Source organism: Pezoporus occidentalis, unplaced genomic scaffold (genome assembly GCF_034315485.1).
Source record: "Pezoporus occidentalis ecotype Australia unplaced genomic scaffold, CSIRO_AGI_Poc_V1 ctg50, whole genome shotgun sequence".
NCBI classification, from domain to species: Eukaryota; Metazoa; Chordata; class Aves; order Psittaciformes; family Psittacidae; genus Pezoporus; species Pezoporus occidentalis.
In genome coordinates, this window is record NW_026915836.1 from 3216489 (window position 1) to 3236915 (window position 20427).

At 42.2% G+C, this 20427-nt stretch overlaps 1 protein-coding gene across 1 annotated transcript in view; it reads right to left on the bottom strand.

The window, feature by feature from the left end:
* Positions 1–20427, bottom strand: part of SMYD2 (SET and MYND domain containing 2) — a 29631-nt gene that overhangs the window by 7549 nt on the left and 1655 nt on the right. The window contains exons 2-7 of the mRNA XM_062637057.1: positions 18478–18541; positions 11045–11155; positions 9422–9482; positions 6876–7000; positions 3327–3394; positions 1522–1624 (exon numbers count right to left, since the gene is read on the bottom strand). Of these exons, the coding sequence (XP_062493041.1) occupies positions 1522–1624; positions 3327–3394; positions 6876–7000; positions 9422–9482; positions 11045–11155; positions 18478–18541 (532 nt within the window). The remainder of the gene's footprint in view (positions 1–1521; positions 1625–3326; positions 3395–6875; positions 7001–9421; positions 9483–11044; positions 11156–18477; positions 18542–20427) is intronic.

Genomic DNA, 20427 nt, shown 5'->3' on the forward strand with positions numbered 1-20427 from the left:
GCTTTAGTTCCATTTCCTTATTTCTAGCTATTTGAAACATTTTGCTCAGTCTTTATGCTTTACGTTTCTTTTTTCTTTAAAGTCAAATGTAGATGTAATTTCATACAGTACATCTTCTTCTGTGGGATCTCACACTTTCCCTCACACTCCTCCCTCCCATCAAAGCACGCAAAACGCTGGAACCGCATTTACACCAGGAACGTTGCGATGCAATGACTCCACTGAACCTGAAGATGGAGACACAGGCTGTAAGACCGCACAGAGCCTCGCAAAAAATCACCACCTCCACACTTATGAAGTCCTTAAGCGTCAGAAAAGCGAACTCAAAAAAGCCATGAGGTCCTGGAGCCCTCATGCAGCTCTTAAGACAACTCAATCAAAAGAATATGCTAAGCACGGTCAATACTCCACATCACTACCTCTCAAGAGTTAGCCCTCCCCAAAACCACTGAAAACATCGGGATTCCACAGTAAAATTCCCTAACCAGGATCAGCCCTTGTCCAATACCACAGTGCATTTGCAGTGACTGCCAACATCACAGACAAAACATCGTGTTAGTAAATGGCATAGAAAGAAGTGGCTCACGAGTCATTCAGCCTTCCAGCATATTAAACTCCTTTTGTTCACAATGGTGAACAGCTATAATCCACAAAAATAACCTCCCTCCTCCTCTTCAGAACTGCTATCGCACACTTGAGAAGCAGTGGGAGTTATCAACATCAAATCTGAACTTATCTTGAGCAGCATTAACCTCGCCTAAGTTAACAAATGAGCCATTGAAACTCTATGCAAATCCCATCCCCAGAGAGAACATTCAGCATCTTCATCCCCTGCAGATATTTGAACATCCTCCTCAAGTCCATTTAACATCTTTTTGCTTTTCTTTATAAAGCAAAAAGCCGCCCTGCCAAGTTCATTATTTGATTGAGAAAGTTTCAAGGTAAAGCCAGAGCCTTACTCAACTGCCCAGAATTTCAGCCACCATTGTTCAGCTTCACCTAAACCCACCCTCCTGTGCTCCTGGGACTTCCCAGCAAACACTACTGAGGTGATACGAGCAAGTCCCATGTTTTGTGGATGCTGTGTCCAAACAGAAGTCAGAGGACTTATCTGTACCCATTTACCTTGTTTATTCTGGCTTCAATTCCAATGCGTTACTATTATACTGGGAACTATTACTGCAGTAATAATTTGCTTTGATCTTGGAATTTAAAAGCAGCAGCCAAACATCAGTGAACTCAGCCTCATTTTACAGCTGGGTAAAGCAAGCCAGGGCTGGCAGATACACAGTGACTGCTGCAGGTGCCCTTCCCTTGTTTTAACACAAAAGAGGACACTGCCTGCGAGAATCCCTCCAGAGCCACCCCAACCTTCCATAGCAACATCTTACAGTTCTCTGAGAAACAAGATCCTTCCTCCCTATGATTAAACTAATTGAAATGAATCCTGAAACGCAGAATGGACCCTACTTTTCGGATGCATGCATCCAGAGTACATTCAAACACAATGAATGCATTTACCTCCTCTCCAGGCTCAATCTCTTTAACAGCTCTGACTTCAGCCAAGGTCCCCTTGTAAGTTACAATCACATTTGGGCAACAGCTATGGTTCATCAGTGCAACGCTGCAAAAGCAGAAAAGTAAACCTTTTCACCCACCACCAACAGGCAAAAAGCTAAGCACCACTTCACATGTAAGTCTGAAAGATTGAGTCCGTCTCCCTCCATAAGCTGTTTTTATTCTGAGGCTTAACATGAAGGTAACCTTGGTAAAATCTGTTGTAGTGTTATTTATTGTAATGATATGGAGAGCGGCCGTGCTAATGAATCATTACAGTTTTTAAATCCTGTTACTGCAGGCCCAGGCAAGTTATTATTTTCCCATTCTCATAGTGCTATGGGACAGCTAACAGGGGCTCTCACATAGCTTAACTATCTACATCCTAGTTAGGTACCCTTGACAGACAGACTGTTCTCAGAGAAGAAAGGCAGAGAAACAAATCTAACCTAAAGGAAACAAGCAAACACAAGAAAACAAAAGTCATTTTCTGCATCAAACTTAAGGCTCCTATGAAAAGGTAAACAGCCTCCATTTCTGAAGTGGGGAAGGAAGAGATCTCTCTTATACAAGTACACAACTTACAGAAAAACTTCAGACTGCTCAGGAAAACAACTCCCCCTTACTACCAAGCTTGGAGAAAGTGCAATTTGCTGCTTATTTGAGATAAAGCGTATAATTTTAATTCTTTCTCTAGCAGAATCATAGTTGTCTCTTCAGTCTTTTAAGCTCACAGGCATAGCTGTTAAGTAGGAAAGATGTGGCTCTTGCATGCTGATCGTTTGCAAACAAAGGGTGGTGATAGATATGTTTCCAGAACATCCTGGTTTCATTCTCTCCTCTCCCCATCATGACTCTGATCCTGTGCATTTCAAGGTCTAAATTTCCAATCTGTAAATCACAGACACAGACTTCAGACAGGCCTGCCTGAAGAAGGAGAATCTGTGAAGCAAGGACCATCTACTATTGTCTGTATGCAGCACTTAACAAAATCAGGTCCTGCTTCAATGTGGCATCTGGAAGTTTCAGATTACTTTGACACAGATAAGCTACTGGTAATCTATGCCTCACAAGGAAGTCAACCTAAGCAGACGGTGATAACGCTTTCAGTACAGGGTTTGCAAAGAACAGGGGTGGAAAATATCCCTCTTGGCTACATGAAGTGGGAAGGACACTTTCATTTAAATGGAAGAGATGCTCCTCAGCCTTAAAAGAGAGCCCTGCTCCCCAGTCCACAAACTGCAGTTAACATTTAACATCTGCAGATTCCTTGTAAAGCTAAGAAACGTCCATGTATTTTTTCCACTGTCACAGCAAGGAGGCTGACAGAAGTTATGAAAGGGATTTACTGTCTGCTGAGGAACAAAGGTAGAAGGGACGTTGTTAAGAGAACACCAGGTGAAGGATTATACCCAGCCAAAACAGAAGGTTGTGACTAGAGCAAGTCACCTGCAATCCTTTTCATTTTGCTTTGATCATTACATGATATCCATGTCCAGAACCTGCTAGCCAAGGAAGTGTTTCCTACCAACCTCTAAGCTTCAAAATAAATTACAAGTGCAATTTTACCAAAACCACCAGATATTTACAGAAACCTGCAGCATACCTTTGGCCATATTTTATTTGCTAATCAAAGACATTTAAAACGAGACAATTAGGTATTTAATTAAATTTCTTTCAGTAAAGATCTGCTTCCATAGATGTGCGAGAATCTTTGGGGTTTTTTAAGTAAGTAAATTTTAACTTGCAAAATATCAACATCAACCTACTCAGGAAATATGGCTGATCCCAAATGGGAGAGTTCTTCATCTTCAATTGTGAAGCCATTACAGTTAACCTAAGGAAAAAGAGAAAGAGGCTGGATCAGCTTCTGGTCTGCTAAGCACTCCACACTCACATGTCACCTTCTTATACTTCAAAGTCAATTGCAGTAATTTGCTTACAGTTTTCTTTCCATCTCACCAGTACTCACAGGGAGCTACATGACATCTTAAAAAGTGAAGACAAAGTCCCTATTCAAAGGGATGTGCAGGACACTAAATAACTGACAGTCCCAACACTTACTTGCACCTATTCCGGACACAATATTGGGTGGCTGCTCCTTGGGAAGTCCAGCAAAAGAAATGGGGCTTGAAAGTGTCAGACAAAGTGAGGCCATTGCATGAAAGAAAGCCTGACACTGACAGGGCAAAAAGACTTCATTTGGCTATGACAAATAAAGAGCTGGAGCAGAACTATACATATTAGGATGTGGGGATGAAGAGCAGCAAACTCGGCAGGGCTGGAGCAGTACACAGCCTTCATGAAGCATATGGTACAGGGACCTGCCACAATGACATCTGTCATCAAGCACTGCACATATCAGCTACAGCTAAAGCACATATAGAGAACAAAGGCAGTGGGAAAAACTTGAGCCTAGTAAAGACACAGAATAAGAGGGGACAGAAGAAGGACAGAGTGTGAGAGGAAATGTATTCCTAATTTAAACAGACACAGGACCAAAAGGGCTCATTTATAAATCCTTTTTCATAGGATAGATTCAATCAGGTTTTAAAACTTTCTCCCTCTTTTACTTCACTAAACTCAAGGGACTCATACAGGAGTTTCAGCTCTGTTTAATGCTGCTTGTGCAACTAAGCAACAAAAATGCACCTCAGCTGAGCACTTTATTCTCCTTTCACTGTGAGTCACACACATGCCAACGTGAAGAGCACCCTCTCCACATGCACCAACATCTCCCTACAACCTAAACGTTCACAGAAGCACCAGTAAAGCACTAGAATAACTACTACTACTATCACATAGCAAGTCCAACTGAAGCTACAATGGGCACAGGAAAGTCAATCAAATACAAAGTATTTGCTCTGGAAGGGTAAGAGTTGACAAATGCTACCAGCAATGATACATCCCACAAGCTGGAATGCAGCTCAGAATGGATTTTAGAAATACACAGACACCTCCAAAAGCCAAAGCCACTCCTGAGGTATGAAGTGTTCAGGATGAGCTCACAATTAAGAGTCCTGTTTCTCTGATTCACTCAGAAATACCTTTGCTATCTTTGCTTGATCTTTATCAAGCTATTTTTAGCAAGGTAGCATCCGAAGGCTCCCTGTCTCTCCAGACAGGCATGCTACTGCTCTAGCCAATGCATGAACATACCTGAACCAAAACCAAAATATAACTGCTGAATACAAAAACAACAGAAGGGAAAGATTACATCAACAGCAAGTGATAACATAAGGCTACGAAGGCTGAAACGAAGAACAGCGTGATGGTTCTGAATCACAGGGAAATACTTAAAAAAGATGTAGTGAGTTATCATCAACTCCCTCCACTAAGCCAGAGACAGCCCACTTCTCAAATGCACCATATCGGAAATGACAGAAGGGATGAGATACCACTGGTTTCACCTGATGAATGCATGACTGAAAAGGGCAACATGGAGGGCGACAGTAGAGCATGAGGCTGTTTCCAGTGGTGGAAAAGAGAATGTGCAAAGAGAGGCATGAAATTATGCAAGGTCTTCTAGGAAAGGATGAGTTCAGGAACCTGAGACAAGAGAGAAACCGTCTGAAGAGCATGACAAGGTGAGACTGAGGAGGAAGAGCACCAGTCTCGACAGGTATGTTGTACAGGGGCAAAAGAGAGACTGATACCAGCATTTGGGGTCATTTGCTCCACTCAGAAGGACTGACTATACCTTAGCAGTGTTGAGTAAGAAACATCACACAAAGCCCACAAAAAGCAGTGAGGAAGGCGTCAGAGGTATCCAAGTCCCAAATGACTGCCCTGACCCACAGGGAGAAGGAACGCCAACTGGAGCAGCAAGGTATACAACATGAGGCCAGAGGAAGTGTTGAAACAAAACAAAGGAGCAGCTGCTTATCCATACTATTGCTTTTAGGTCAAGTTCACTAATTCTTGCACATACCAAGTACAGACACTCCTCTCCTTCTTCTAGGAAGATTTATGCTGGGGCTCAAAGGACTTGTGCCCTGTAAAACACTTCTGAGGAGCATCTGAGTGACCTTTGGAGATTTGTAGCTCAAGAAATGGTAAAGTCCACAGTAGCAGATGATCAGGATGTGCTTAAGGTGACAACTAAGGGCGACATTAAACCAGACATTAACTCCCAGAGAAGACTGGATGAAATAGCACATCTGGGAGTCAGCAGTTAACAAAAGTCAGTTAAAGTACCACGATCTGGTGGAGCTGGTGCAGGACAAGAGGGGAAGGGAAAGTCATAGCCCAAAATAATGTAGCCTTTGGGGATTCTGGCTACATTCTAACAAAAGCATTCAGAAACACCCCAAGGAGCGGGATGTACTAATGTATTTAAAGTATCCCACTGATGAATATAAATTGTGAAGTCTTCACGACAGAAAGAACTTTTCATTGAAGGGAAAAATACCATTAGAAACAACACAATGGATGATGAGCAGATGCCAAACATGTTAAAGAAACATTCCCCTACAGAATAACTGTACCTCTGTATTAAGGAAATAGTAACTGTGCCAGGGTACTGCCACCTCAGCTTTCATCACAGCACTCTCTTGCCCCCATCTCAAACAAAAATAAACTTTTTACTCAGATGCTGAAGTTTAAAACTAGCTTATTTTGAAGTACCAGAAGAAAGAAAATGGATCTTTCAGTATTCCACTGGTGAATTATTCCATCCACTACAATACATTCAATTTAGATGCATATGAAAAGCAGGAGAGAAAGAAAAAAAACACAAAAAAAAAAGAGGTGACACGTTTCAGAAGCTATCTAACAAGACACCTTGCCCTTCCTTCATCTCTCCAGATGACCAAGCTACCTGACTGCATTTAAAAGCCACACAACAGATCAAAGTTTCAGACCGCTCTTTCTACTTCTCTGAAGTTTACTCCTTGCAAAGGTCAAACACAAGGATGACCCAACCCACAAGGATTTCCACAAGTCTGAAGCCTGAAGGATTTTGCTCCTGCAGGGTCTCAGACCAGCAGCCTTCTGTGTAAGTCAAACAAGAGCTGCACTATCTTTGGCACACAAGAAGCCTAACTTTGACAGGGTCTAATACAGGCTGTTTCTCCCTTTTCTTCAGTGTTTGAAAAGCACCTCACAGAAATCCTACAGACAAGAGTCTCTTCCCTACTGAAATGGGACATGTCCGGCCGCTTGCCCTCAAGGAAGTGGATCTTCTTCATCAAGCACACTCAGCTCTAAGGTAAGTGAAGAGCTACCACTTCTGTAGCCATTAACACTTCTCCCCCTCCACAAAGGCTAAACTCCTACAGCACCATCCACCTAAGCAGGCTGTACTCTAGCCAACTTACTTGTGCAAAGAGAACTACAAGGGCAGCATTGTCAGGGTACTCCAAGTGCTTTGAGTAAAAGTGATGAAGAGCAGCAATGTCGTTCTGAATCAGCTCTCTCTTTTCATTGTCTAGTTTGTCAAGGTCTGTGGACAAAGAATACATTCCATTTCAGTAACAGGAACACTCCCCCACGAACTGCAGCTAGACTTAGGTTAGAACAAGCCTGGACTTAAACAGAAACCCTTTAAGGAACAGCTACTTGGAAGTACTGCAAGAAGTGCCTGTTAATGCTGCTTCTGCCCAAGCTACATGTGCACTACCAGAGCATGCAGGATTACAAAGCATTTTCTAACATCTTTACATTAGCAGGTAATTGGACATGTTTCCTTTTCTGGGAGAAGGGTTACAGTCTATAAAGTGTATTTGTTAACCCTAGCAAACAGGCAGCAACTGTGGGTACCTGTCCTCAGCTGTCTAACACAATCTTATCAACTAGTCCCATCTACAGCGGTATGAAGTCACGGTCAACATCACACTTCTTAAAACATGCTTTACATCGGGAAACTTCCTCATACAGACCTAATACTTATCAGTACAAACCAGCCCGGAAGGCTGTTTATCCCTGCTTTTAAAAGATGTGGTCTTTCGCAGCAGGGAAACTCGCTATTTGTGGCTGTGTGTGACAGGGATCTAACAAAGGTTGACAGCAGTGCTGAGGCTGGTCACCAAGAGCACCCTTTGCACCAAGAGAAGGATAATATGAGGGTGTCCAGGAGTGCAATCCTCCTGACCTACTGCAGGCACCTGCCTCAGGAAGTAACAAACAGTGCCTGAGAATGCCCACCAGGGTATGCTTAACCTGCAGGTATTTGAGGACAATAGGAGACAGCAGGAACACAGTGGAAATGTGCTGGCACACCTGCCAAGTGTATTTCCTTATGGGTTTGTTCAGATTTACGCTCAAGCCCGTGACAGGTTCTACCCAAGGCTGTGGCCACTGAACCTTTTCCTGCCTGGTCCATGCAAGGTACATGATGGACCACATACTCCTGGTCACTTCTCTTTCCTGAGGAGCAGACTGTTGGGAAGTGTTTTCCTAATGCTCTCCCTTCAGTGGCAATGTCACCAGCTCACTCCTGCTCTGAGAGAGCCAGTAACTCATCAGCTTTCTCTCTCCAACTCAAAATAATAGTGGAGAGAAAAATCATGCATGAACCAAAAAGGCTGCACAACAGTGGAAGGGGGAAATGATTTATGGCAGCAGATGTAAATGACAGGAGAGTCACAAAAAAGAAAGAGGAAAATGAAATGGGACAATTTGATGAGAATTAGGACAAAACAGAAATAATTTGAGTTTCCAACTGACAGCGAGGTGCCTTTTCCTCTTCTCACAGGGTGTTCAACTTGTAAGGCAACTGCTGAACATGACAAAGGTGTACTAAGAGATGAGGAGAGTCAAGGCAGAGGAACAAGGCTCTTACTAACAAAACCATGGGCTCCTAGAGAACAAGGGGGACACTGCAACAGAAAAATCATTTCATCCTTTTAGCTCCAAATTAATAAATTATTGAAGACAAGCTGCAGTGCAGAAGAATAATACAGACATTACTTCAGCACTTACCCATCCTCCTCAACCTCAATCCTACTAACCTACCTGTAAAAATCATCCTTGCCTTAGGCAAAGGCAAATGTTGGCATTTTCCCCCTTCGTTTGTCCCAGGAGCTGTGACTGGAGCTTTTGTTCAGGAAGCAAGTAAGACTGTAGTGTTGCTGTGCTTGGTTGCTTTGCTACCTCAAGTCCTAGTGAGGACTGAATTTATTCAGCATTTTACAAAGGGTTGTGCAAGCCATCAGAGTGAGAAATGTGAATATACAAACCTATTATCTCCTTGTATATTACCCCCAGCACCAAGAAAGAGAAATGACAGACCAGTGAATGCTATGCCAGGCTGGTTACTAGTCCCCTATTTGCTCGGCTTCTAACTCTGCCTCACCGGACGTAAGCAGGAGCCTTCCAGTTAAAAGCAAGCCATTGCCTCATCTCCTTCCTTGGATTATTTTGGAGCACTTAGGACATGGAATTTCAACACAATTATGTACAACATGTCAGATTTGACTGGCAGTGACAGATACTGAAGCACAGTCCAGAGGGTACTGCAATTAGCCCCTTAGTCACTGTCATCATCAAGCAACTGTGCTGTCTCTGATTTTATGCCTCCTGGTAACAAATACCAGCTATTTTAATTTTACAACATCACAATTCTCAAAAGACACTAAAGTACCAGTAACCACGAGATGGATGTATGCTATATAATTAATTCTGTCTAGGTTTTCACCCTGTTTCATAGCCCCCACAAGCAACCAAGGAGGAGGGGGGAAAGGAAAAAGAAAGAAAGAAGAGCATTGCAGTTTAAAAAAGCCAAGGAACCACAATTCTTTTTGTTTACTCCCTTCCTCCAACAGGAGCGGGATGCTCTGAAAGGTTTTGATGGAGAGGGGCTGGGGGAAGCAAGTCATGAATACAGATAACTGCCTCCATCTACCTGCAAGCCTCTTTTACTTACGTGATTCAAACTCTTTTACAGCAAGCAGTTTCTCCGACTGTGTTCTTTCAGGGTGAGTTTTCTACCAATAAGGAAAAAAAAAGGCAACAATATTGTATTATTTCAAGTTAGCAGTTTTATCTACTCATGCATAAGATGGGTATTCCCACCTGCAAGACAAACCCTTATCCACACTGTACAGACTTTACAGAAGTTGATGAATAGCAATGAGTTAAATTAACTGACCTTAGTAAAGCCACAGAAACATTCTCTCTGCACCCCATTAGGCAGTCAAGGATTAACTCCTATCAAATTTATATACATAAACTGAACAGTGTTTTAAATATGTCATTTACTTTGTTCTAGACACCCCAAAAGCTGCTAACAATAGCAAGCAGGCAGGGGACAGGCTTTGCTTTGAGGAAAGTGAATAAACTGACTGTTGACAGAGTTCAAAAGCAATGCTCCATTGTTGGCCTAAGGCCACTTCTTTGTAATCTTGGCCATTAAATATGGCTTTGCAGGTGGCCCAGCAGCTGAGGTTCAGGGACTAGGGTTTGCATATTTGGCTTTTATATGACATGTAGCATTCTCCCCCCTCCCTGTAAATGATAAAAGCACAAGTTTACTCCAATAGCTTTTTGTCATTAAACATTTGATTTTGTTTATGGATCACCACTAAACCATGCTTTAATTAAGTCACACACATATACACATCTACACATGCAGCAAGTACGCTGCTGCCTTCGCAGCAGGTCACCAAAATCCTTGCTCCACGTAGTATCCAGATTGCCCTTGTCACATAAGCAGACCTCAATCACACAAATGTGCTTCAAAGAGGATTTGTTTTTTGCAGAGAGAGTTTAGGGCTTTATAAAGATACACAGCACAATAACCTTGAAACTCATGAATCCTGTCCTCTCCCTGTAAGCACTTGTGTTATCCTCAGCATCCATACAGTTAGGAAACACTGAAATGGAGGTTGACAATGCAATCTTATTTCTTTACCAAAGACCAAGGGCCTGAAATTTCTCTCCATCTCTGTTTTTCACCAGTTATCTCCAGTAATCATACATATTTATGCCTGAATGCCTCAGAGGTGTTCTTGGCTGACTAGGAGTTATATACTACACAATGCTATGCAGATATAGCTGAAATACAGAACAGGCAACTGCTTCATACAGACTTCAATGCCTGCATGCAGGTAGCACTAGGAGCATTCCTTGGAATTGCATACTAAGTCTCATTCTTCCTTCTCTTCACCAAGATGGCCTTGGTACTAGCCCACATGTGTAAGCCAGAGCTCCAATCTATCAGAATGGAGGCTGAAAAACCACACACATTGTGAAACTACCAGTAAACCTTTCCAGTCTCTGTTCAACAGCACCTTGGCCAAAGGTTATATCTACACAGCTCAAAAAACCTCACTAGCTTTTGCCATCCCCCTCCAAAAGTCTCTGGCTGGACTATGGTGGCTCTGACACTGCTGCAGCAGTCCGATGGTCAGTTCATTCAGCTGCTCATGTGTTACAGGAAGCTAGTACATGTGTGCTTTGCAAGGACACTGTCAGTCAGTCGTCACCTTCCTGCCTTCCCTGGCACCCAGAGTAGGAATGTACCTCCCAAGTTTAGCCTCCTGCTCACCTGCTTGGCCAGAATCCTTGCTGTTAGCCTCACTGTCTCCGAGGGATTCCAGTTCTGCCCAAAAGCACACATAGCAGAACACTCCAGCTTGTGCATCGGCCAATCTTCCTTCTGAAAATGCAGAAAAATAGTTAAAAAGAAAAAAAAACAAAGAAAAGGCAAAAAAAAAAAAGCAAGCCATGAAGATAAAGTGATGAAAAAGAGGATGCAGAAAGTCCTGCCACATCCTAGAGGTCAAGTGAAATGTGTTTCCTTTAACAAAATAAGATGACGCTCACTAAATCTGAACAAAAGCTGGAGTCACGTTTAAGGGGTGCAGCTATCCTGCTTTGTTCCAACAAATTCACAAGGGATGAGTTAAGGTCAGAACATCTTCATTTATTCAATGGAGAAAAAAATAAAAAGGAATGAAATGACAAAGAAGCAAACAGACAACATGATTTATAAATCACCAGTTCTTATTGTTCAGATCAAGCATGTGAGGACAGAGGAGGTCTGAGCTTGATGGCTTTATTGGGTTCATTTCCATTTAATACCTTGGCCCCTCATTACAAGGCGACCCTGGTGTAATCAGGAGTAATGCAGCTAAAGTCAATGGATTCACAATCACTGTAAGAATCAGTACATGGAAGGTCAGAACCAGACCTACTGAACTGGATTATCAGATTGTTTCCCTAGATGTTGTAGAATAGGCAATAAAAAAAAACACTAATAAAGACAAACAGGTTTTAGTTAAGAATGTTTAGCATATTCCTAGCTCAACATAGAGTAACACTTAGAGCAACGGCACAAGCCATGGGGCTTTTGGCACTCTACAGATTTCCTCCAAAGCAACAGAATCTTTCAAAGATGAGCACGGACTCACAGATTAACACTGCACTGGCACAGGCTGTCCTCAGACTGCATCAAAATTCATCTTTTTATTCAACTGTGGAAGTATTCTTATTTCTCCATGTGAGCAATGCACAGTTATTTCTGTACCTCACCCCAGACACATTTTTATAGCACTGCGTTAGAACAGACCTATAGCGTCCTGCCTCTACAGCATCAACTTGGGGATGTTGGGCAGCATCAACTTTTGTTTTCAGACCAGATTTAAACTGGTGGAAAATGGCAGCAGAGGAAAGAAGACACAATAAATCCCACAAATGTAGAGTTAATTGAAATTGAAAACCTGAAAACCTTTTTTTTGCAACATCCAGAAAGTTCTTAATTCCCCTTACTGTGATTCACCCAGTATCACGGATCCTGTGTTAGCCCACTGAAAAAAACAAATAAATCAATATACAGCAGAGTGACTGAGGAGCAGGTACAAAAGAAACAGCTTCCCTCAGCTACCTAACCACTGATGGCAAGGGCCATTTGAGACGCTCTAGTTTACCTAAAACACCTATTGTGGAAAGGGACTCTTCATCAGAGACTGTAGCAATAGGACAAGGGGCAATGGGTTCAAACTGAAACAGGGGAAGCTCAGGGTAGATCCAAGGGAGAAGTTCTTCCATGTGAGTGTGGCGAGGCCATGGCACAAGTTGCCCAGAGAAGCTGTGGCTGCCCCATCCCTGGCATTGTTCAGGGCCAGGTTGGACAGAGCCTTAGGAGACATGGTCTAGTGTGAGGTGTCCCCGCCAATGGCAGGGGGTTGGAACTGGATGATCTTAAGGTCCTTTCCAACCTAAACCATTCTGTGATTCTACATAGGAGCAGTAAATATGATCCAGGTCTACTGGGAGATGCATTCCTTGTAGGAGCTACAGCTGAAGGTCACATAGGACAACACAAGGCACCTCAAAAGAACAGGTGAATAAGGATCTTCAGTGTCTTCTGCCTTGGCTGGTCCACCTATTTATAGATTTTACAGGTCAAACCAAAATCTGAGATCATAAACTTCAGAGCTTGCACACCAAAAACTCCTCCATTGAAACCAGATGTTTAAACTGCTCTGGGCATGAACAGCTTTAAGAGTTTATTTTATTAGGGTAAAAAAGTGAACCCCTACCCCAGCCTGGTGTAGGATTTGAAGCAGGGCAACACTGCGAGGATATTCAACCCTTCGCAATGTCAACTTCATTGTCCTTGATATCTCAGTAAAGTACTTCAGAAAAAACTCTACATACAGGCTGCTTGAAATAAGCTCAGTGTAAATGTTCTAGGAGGATGCAGCAATACAGACCAGGAGAACCAAAATAGTACATTACACTGTAATCATGCCATGTGAAATTACACTCACAGCTCTCCTACAGCTGTCACACTACAAAATGAATCCTCAGATAGGCCTATGTATGTCCCAAGACCTTTTTCCTGATAGCTTCTGTTTAGGAACCCACAGATAAGACTAAGAAGGGAAAGAGATCTCATCTCTCACCCTGTCTTGCACACCCATGACACTCACCAACTCCAGTGTGATTGCTGGATGTGCAAAAAGTGAAGGCACAGAACCTGAAGTCTTGCAGGACCCATGCTCATACACACCAGTGAGATAAACAGGAGACATTACCCAATGAAAGAAAACATCAAAATGCAAAATCACATGCCTGTCTCAAACCAGTGGTTTTAAAAATCCATGTGTTCCCTTTATTCTTCACACATTGTTAATTAAAATCTTTCCCCAGGCAGGATCATACTGAGTTATGTGAACTAGTAGGGAGGCTAAAGGGACAAGATAGGGCTGAATTGTGCAAAATGAGATAAAAGCCCGAAACACCACAAGAAAAGAGAGTACTGATGACTGAGTAATACCTGGGCTGGAAACACTGTGGCAGCAGTTTTCTCTGTGAGCACAGCAGGACTGTATTTTGCATTCTTTCCCAGGTTTTTCTCTAAGTAGTTTGAATTATAACAAGTAGCACTGTTCTAGTTGAACCCTTGATGCTACATTAATGATATTTTCTTCCTATTTTCATAACATCCACAGTATTTTTTCTGTCATTTAGAAGTGAGTGACAACATTTTTGGAAGGGCAATTCTTTCAAGCTTATGCTTTTCACATCAAAGCATGGAAACCATCTTCTCCACCAAGTTCTTCAAAGTGACTCCACCATCCAAGACTACTGAATTCATTCCCAGAACACTGTCATATAGCTCAGGAAAAAAAACAATCAGAACAAAAACCAACCCACCAAAGCTGTAATACTTAAAAAAAATGAGACTCAAGTCCCAACAATTTCTGTGCTATTTCATTTGATGGAAAAGAAACCCACACAAATACTAGACAGAAGTGCTGAGCGAGTGTATGAGTTAAGCCCACTTCTTCAACAGCTTATGGCCCAATTATGTTCAAATGGCATCCAACTCTTTAATCCAGCTTCAGTGAGGCAACTTCTGATGCCCAATATTACCTGTTAAAGTTCTCTGACAGAATCCTCACCAAGCAGTGAAGGCAAGAGTTTCACATGACTTCATCACAGCCATTCTTCCCTACCATCATTTACCAAATGCTGGGCCACAGAGGATGCTTGGCTTCCATGGCTTAGTGTTCAAACAGTTCACAGGAGACACTTAGCAAAGAAAATTACATTGAGAAAGTTTCTGGATAGTGGGACAGACACATCCCCAAAGCAATCTTAAGCAGGGTCTTGCAGTGTCAGATCCCTCTTGTGCAGAATCACTGCAGCAAGAAGTTTGTGAAGAGGAGTGGGCAATTTCTACAAGATCCCATTTGTAACACATCTGCTTGATGCTGATCCTACAACTACATTTTGAGGCTTTCTAGTTAAATATACACATTTCCCTTACTCCCAAAATACCAACTGCAGCACTCTTTAACACAACATGTTCAGACAAACCAGTGAATATTTGTTTGAAATATATTTCAAATATGGAAAGTCATGACAAAAACATCTCTTTTTGCACTTTGTCCAGCTGATCTCCACTCTGTCTGGGACAAATAATAGCTATGTGTAATAACAGATAGAGGAGCTCCAGTAGCTGGTTCAAGTTCACAGATTCCACAATTGCAACCACATAACCCTCTTAAAACATTTGTCTTCAGAGTGTTTCAGCAGCTAATTTCTGAGGAGAAAAAATGAGCACAGGTCTCCTGCTGTTCCACTAAAATTACTATAATTTAAGAAGTCAAGACCCAAACAGCTGCAGATGGGGTCAGAAAGCCACTATATAATAACAGGCCTGTGCTTCGAGGAGGCAAGAGTGGAGAGCAGAACAGTATGGATCAGCTGGAAATCACAAACCCTTTTAAAAGGGGAACTGGATTAGGGGCTGGTGAAAGGCAGAGGCAGCAAACCCAGGCTGGATCCTACCGATCCAAAGAACATTTCAAGGCAGCAAGGACAGGCAATGAAGACAACACCCACTCTCACATGCCCCACATCTGTGACTGAATCTACACCTATCAAAGATCCATCTTAATACAGGTCAAACTTAAGGTTAGTTATCTAAAAAGCAACATAATAGACCAGAACAGGCAAAAGACATGTTATCACTAAGAATTGTGCTAGGGCCAGCCCATGTGCAAATACATGCGTACAGAGAGAGCCCTACACAAATCAGCCACCATATCACCTCAAGACTTTGGTTCTTTCCCTAGGTTCAGTCCCTCACACTCCAACGTGACACCACACCAGCAACCAGGGCAAAGGAATTACCCTGCAAACCAGAACAGGATCCATGCATCAAACACGCGGCCATATGGCAGGAGATGCACTCTCTTCATCAAGCCAATGTATCTCTGCGTACCTATTCCCCATTTGGAGAAACAGAAAGGCCACAAAGGCTGCTGTGAGGCTTCATTCATTACATGCTTGGAAAGCATCCTCAAAACAAGGACACTGTATGGCTCAGAGTGGGAAACATATGCAGTGTCACTAACTTAATTTTCAATAACCATGGAATTCTGACGAAGGAAAAGATCTCATTCAACACAAATCTCTAGAAGAAGACTAGAGAGAGAAAGATGTCTGCAATTATAAAATCTGGAATGCTGAAAAAGACATCAAAAAAACGTGTTTCCTGCTGCTCACTTCAGCACCTTTCTCTTGTTTCCTTCTGATCCATCTCTCACCACCACTAGAAATAATTCCTATGAATTGTGGTATAGCAGATCTTTAAGGAAGAAAAGAGGAAGCTTAAAACATTTGGTTTTCTATCCCATACAACATACTTCATATGATAGACACCTGGCAAACTAAATTACAATAAGCATCAACGTACTAACCAACACAGGAAAACATAACCATGGGTTGGGTATATGTAAATTTTAGCTGAACTGAGCAAGGAAAACATGGATTTACAGGGAAAATTTAACTTAAAAATTAAAAGCAGAATGAACAATGCCATCATAATCCTCAAGTACAGCCCTGCCCTTTTGTTAGTGTTGCATGAAGAAGTCTCCCATCCGTGGAGGCAAAAGGGACACATTTACTGTACATCCCAGTGTTACAAGTTTAATATCAAGACACAAATGTCCTTTTTGGCTTTGACAAAGTATTGCTGAACTGCTGAAAAGTGCCTTTGAACAAGACAGGGATGAAGATGCTGCGCAGGCTGTCTGTGCAGCACGCACAGTCAGTGGAGACTGGTTTCTAGAGAATATTATGGCTGAAGGTAACTTTCAAAGAATGTCAAAGAATTCAATCTCAGCAACTTTCATAAATTTCAGCAGACTGACTCAGAAACATGGAATACAGTGTTATATCAGCTAGGGAGTCAAAAGCCATATGCATAGCACCAGTAAGAGTGAAGCGCTAGTACCTGTGCTTGCCATACAATTGTCCAGATGCCACAATATCTAACAAAGGCCTTTATATCTAAATCATCATACTACACACCAAGGGACTTGGAGGTAAAAGCAAAGGACCATGGGTCAGCAGAAATAAGTTCTACTACTTCCACCATGACATCTACTTGCTGTTTTTTCCTGGCACAAATCACTGAGCTTTCCTACTTGAGTAAATCTTCCTTGCCTGCTTCATAAACCAGTGTGAATTTTATATGGTAAAAGAAGCTCACAATCTCAGGTAAAAAGCACTACACAGCCAATAAATTGCTTTGTTCAAGTATATTCTTCCCTCACCTAGTTAAAAGCTTCCTAAGAAATACTGTCATATGGAAACATCTCTTACAAATAAGCATTTCTTATGAATTAATCATGGGGTTTCTCCTCTCGAGAGCCTTAAGGAGCTCATACAGCAAGCGCTTGTTTTCTTCCCAGCCATGTCAGGCTGTCAGTCTTTCAATACTCTGTAAACTATTGCAAATTTTGTTAAAAACTTGCTTCTTCTGAGCATTTTGAGTCCTCCCAGTGCTTCAAAAACAAAAGGCCATTTGATTCACCCACAATGCACTAAAGTACTGTGAGAAAGCAGGAATGTGGGGAGGCAAAAGAAGGAAAACAAAGGGGAAGCCAGGTTAGCTTTGGAACTTGTGCAACAGGAGAGGAAGATACATCCTTGAAATAAAACTGGGAGCCATCTCCAAAGTGCTCACGAACTGAACACACACAACCACAATGCCTCTGTCCAGATAATGACAATGGAGAACACTTTGCTTGCAACCCACACACTCAATAGCATGCTGTCATGGAGGAGGTTTGGCTTATTTATAGCTAACACGTAGCTACATGCCAGATCTTTGGTGACTCAAATCCTTCATGAGCACTGCTCCATACCCTGTGCCCAGCACCACAGATCTTACATAGCTTACATTATTTAGCTAGCAATCCACTTGAGTTTTTCCACACATAAGCTGGATAGTTCTTCCCTATCGAGCTGACAGCCCACAAAGGCTACATACTAGTTCTGGCCAAAAATATTGCTTTGAAAGGTGCTTATTGTAGTTTGAAGGTAAAAAACAGAACTAAAACTGCATGCAAGTATTTTGGATGTTTTTAGATTGCTCTACCTCTGTGTATGCTTATATTCTGTTCACAGGAGCTTTTAGAAAACAAGGTATACAAAAAGAACAAAAGTGCCAGAGTGAGTGAGTTAGGGAGAAAGCATGGTGGGTTTCAACTGGTTATGACCACGGTCAGCTGTGGCCACCCAAAATATTCGCAGAGTCTGAAAAACACCCACAACAAAACCCTCTGAAGATGGCTATTTAGTGATCTGATTTTTCCATTGGACACAGACTCTCCTACCAGTATAGGGAGCTAACGTTTAATCATCTGGTTTGTGCTTAAAGAAAGAAGTAATAGAGACATAATTAGTGGGCTGACAGGCAGCTCTAATCAAAGTCTCAGTGGTACCAAGCCCTGGAGCTACTGATCTTGAAAGACTCATACAGACCATGTCCAAATCCTGTAATTGTCCAATGCACAACTCCATGGTCAGCATCTGGAGGTTGCTGAGATTAGCTGCACTACTATTAACCAAAGCTACAATTACAGACTATCATTGCCACACAAACAAAAACTGCAGCTCAGCAACCCCCAACCTCTCCCCCCCCCCCCAGCATCTTCACAAATTGTGTTACCATACCTGACATTCCACATCGCAGTAAAAGGCCTGTTTACATCTTCCACACTTGGACAATCCTTCTTTCCTTAAAGAGAAAAGAGAAGTTATTCTAGTCTATAAATCTGAATGAAAAACCAATGTACGCCCCTATCACTTTGTGCACAGTATTTTGCATTTCACAGTGAAAACTGTATTTTCTTCAGAACACTACAACTACAGCTTGAACCCCATCTTCTGAGAGCAGACATGATGTTTATTTAGTTTCAAAAGCAAGCTTTTCCTAACAACTGTTATTATGCAAAAGCACTCTGCTCTCCTGACAAACTGCTGGGTTTGGAAACGTGCTGTTCTCTGCTGTTGGATAGACAGCATTATTTTTTGTCATTATATGATGTATAGTAGTAGCTCACTTGTCCTTGTTTTCCAGACTTCCCAATTGCTTTGCATACTTCCCCATCAGTATTAACCCTTTTCTTCTGCTCTGCCACTTCCATTGCTTCTGTCTGGTTACAGAAAGCATGATGTTGTTTCAACAATAACTGCATCCCAACACCAAGAAAACATAGAATCATAGTTGGAAGGGACCTGAAGATCATCTAGTTCTAACTCCCTACCACAGGCAGGGACACCTTGCACTAAACCATGTTACCCAAGACTCCATTCAACCTAGCCTTGAACACTGTCAGGGATGGAGCATTCACAACTTCCTTGGGCAACCCATTCCAGTGCCTCACCACCCTCACAGTAAAGAACTTCTTCCTTATATCAATCTAAGCTTCCCATGTTTAGGTTTGAACCATGTTGCATTATTAATACAGTGTTTGATCTCCTGTCACCACATAGCCTGTACTGTCCTGCTAACATCTGCTCCAATATCTATGTTTTCTAAGGTGACCTAAAGCTCACACTCTCCTGTTTTTCCTTTTTTAATATTTGTATCTCAATACGGGAACTGCCCAAAGGGAGGTCCTTTTCTGTTTCAAGTGTTTCTGTGTTACAGCAGATTCCATCAAAAATAGAGCATATGTTACCAAACGTGATATTTCGTTGTGACAGCAATAGGGAACTCTCAGCAGCATTTGATAAATAGTCTACACACCCTCCCAGGTATAAGTGGCAAAACACTGTCTTAAACTGAGGTGAAGTCACTGGAGTAAAACAGGGTGAGTGTCCTTGTGCAATACAATAGTATTCAACACTTCAGAGATCACTCGCACTTGAAGTCCATCAAGTGTAGCAAGTCTTGACATTCTCTGATTGCTCTTGCGAAGTAGAAGGCGCAACATAAGCGAGCCAGGCTAACATCATGACCCTACTTGCTGACTGTGTATATCTCAAGCACAATTGGGTAATTAAAGTCACAAATACTACCAGCTGCAAATACAAATCTAGTTCCATTCTGTCCATTTTACTACAGCAGTTCCACAACCACTTAACAAAGACTAGTGCTGAGCCCACAGCCCTCTTCCTAAACTCTTTGCAAGTTCAAGAGAACCTAGAATGTGCTAACACAACAGGGCACAGTCACAAAATGCACTTCTGAGCACTGGCAGGTCAAGTTACATCACGAGATGCCTTTCCTCTTAGTGGAACCTCATCACACTGGTGTGAAGTAGGTTTCAGACTGCCCCACTGCAACCTCACTGAATTCAGAGCATTCCTTGCTCACTGTGCTCCTCTTGAGCTCTACAGGAGAAGCTAGCAGGCAGAACAAGCAGCATTTAAGTAGGCTGCTCCCACAGATGATCTTTAAAACTATTATCTCTACAATATTGCTTCACATGAGTGAAGCATAGGAAATACTCTTTGGTCCTCTACAGAGATAAATCTTCTGGATGTGACAAACAAAACCAGCCAGTTCCCCACAGGGGAATTTGTGGTTAGGAATAAAAGGAAAACCAAACAGAAAAAAAGATAGAAAAGCCACCAGCGTGAAGGAGAGGAAAATCACCTCAGCTTCAGTTTTTCTGT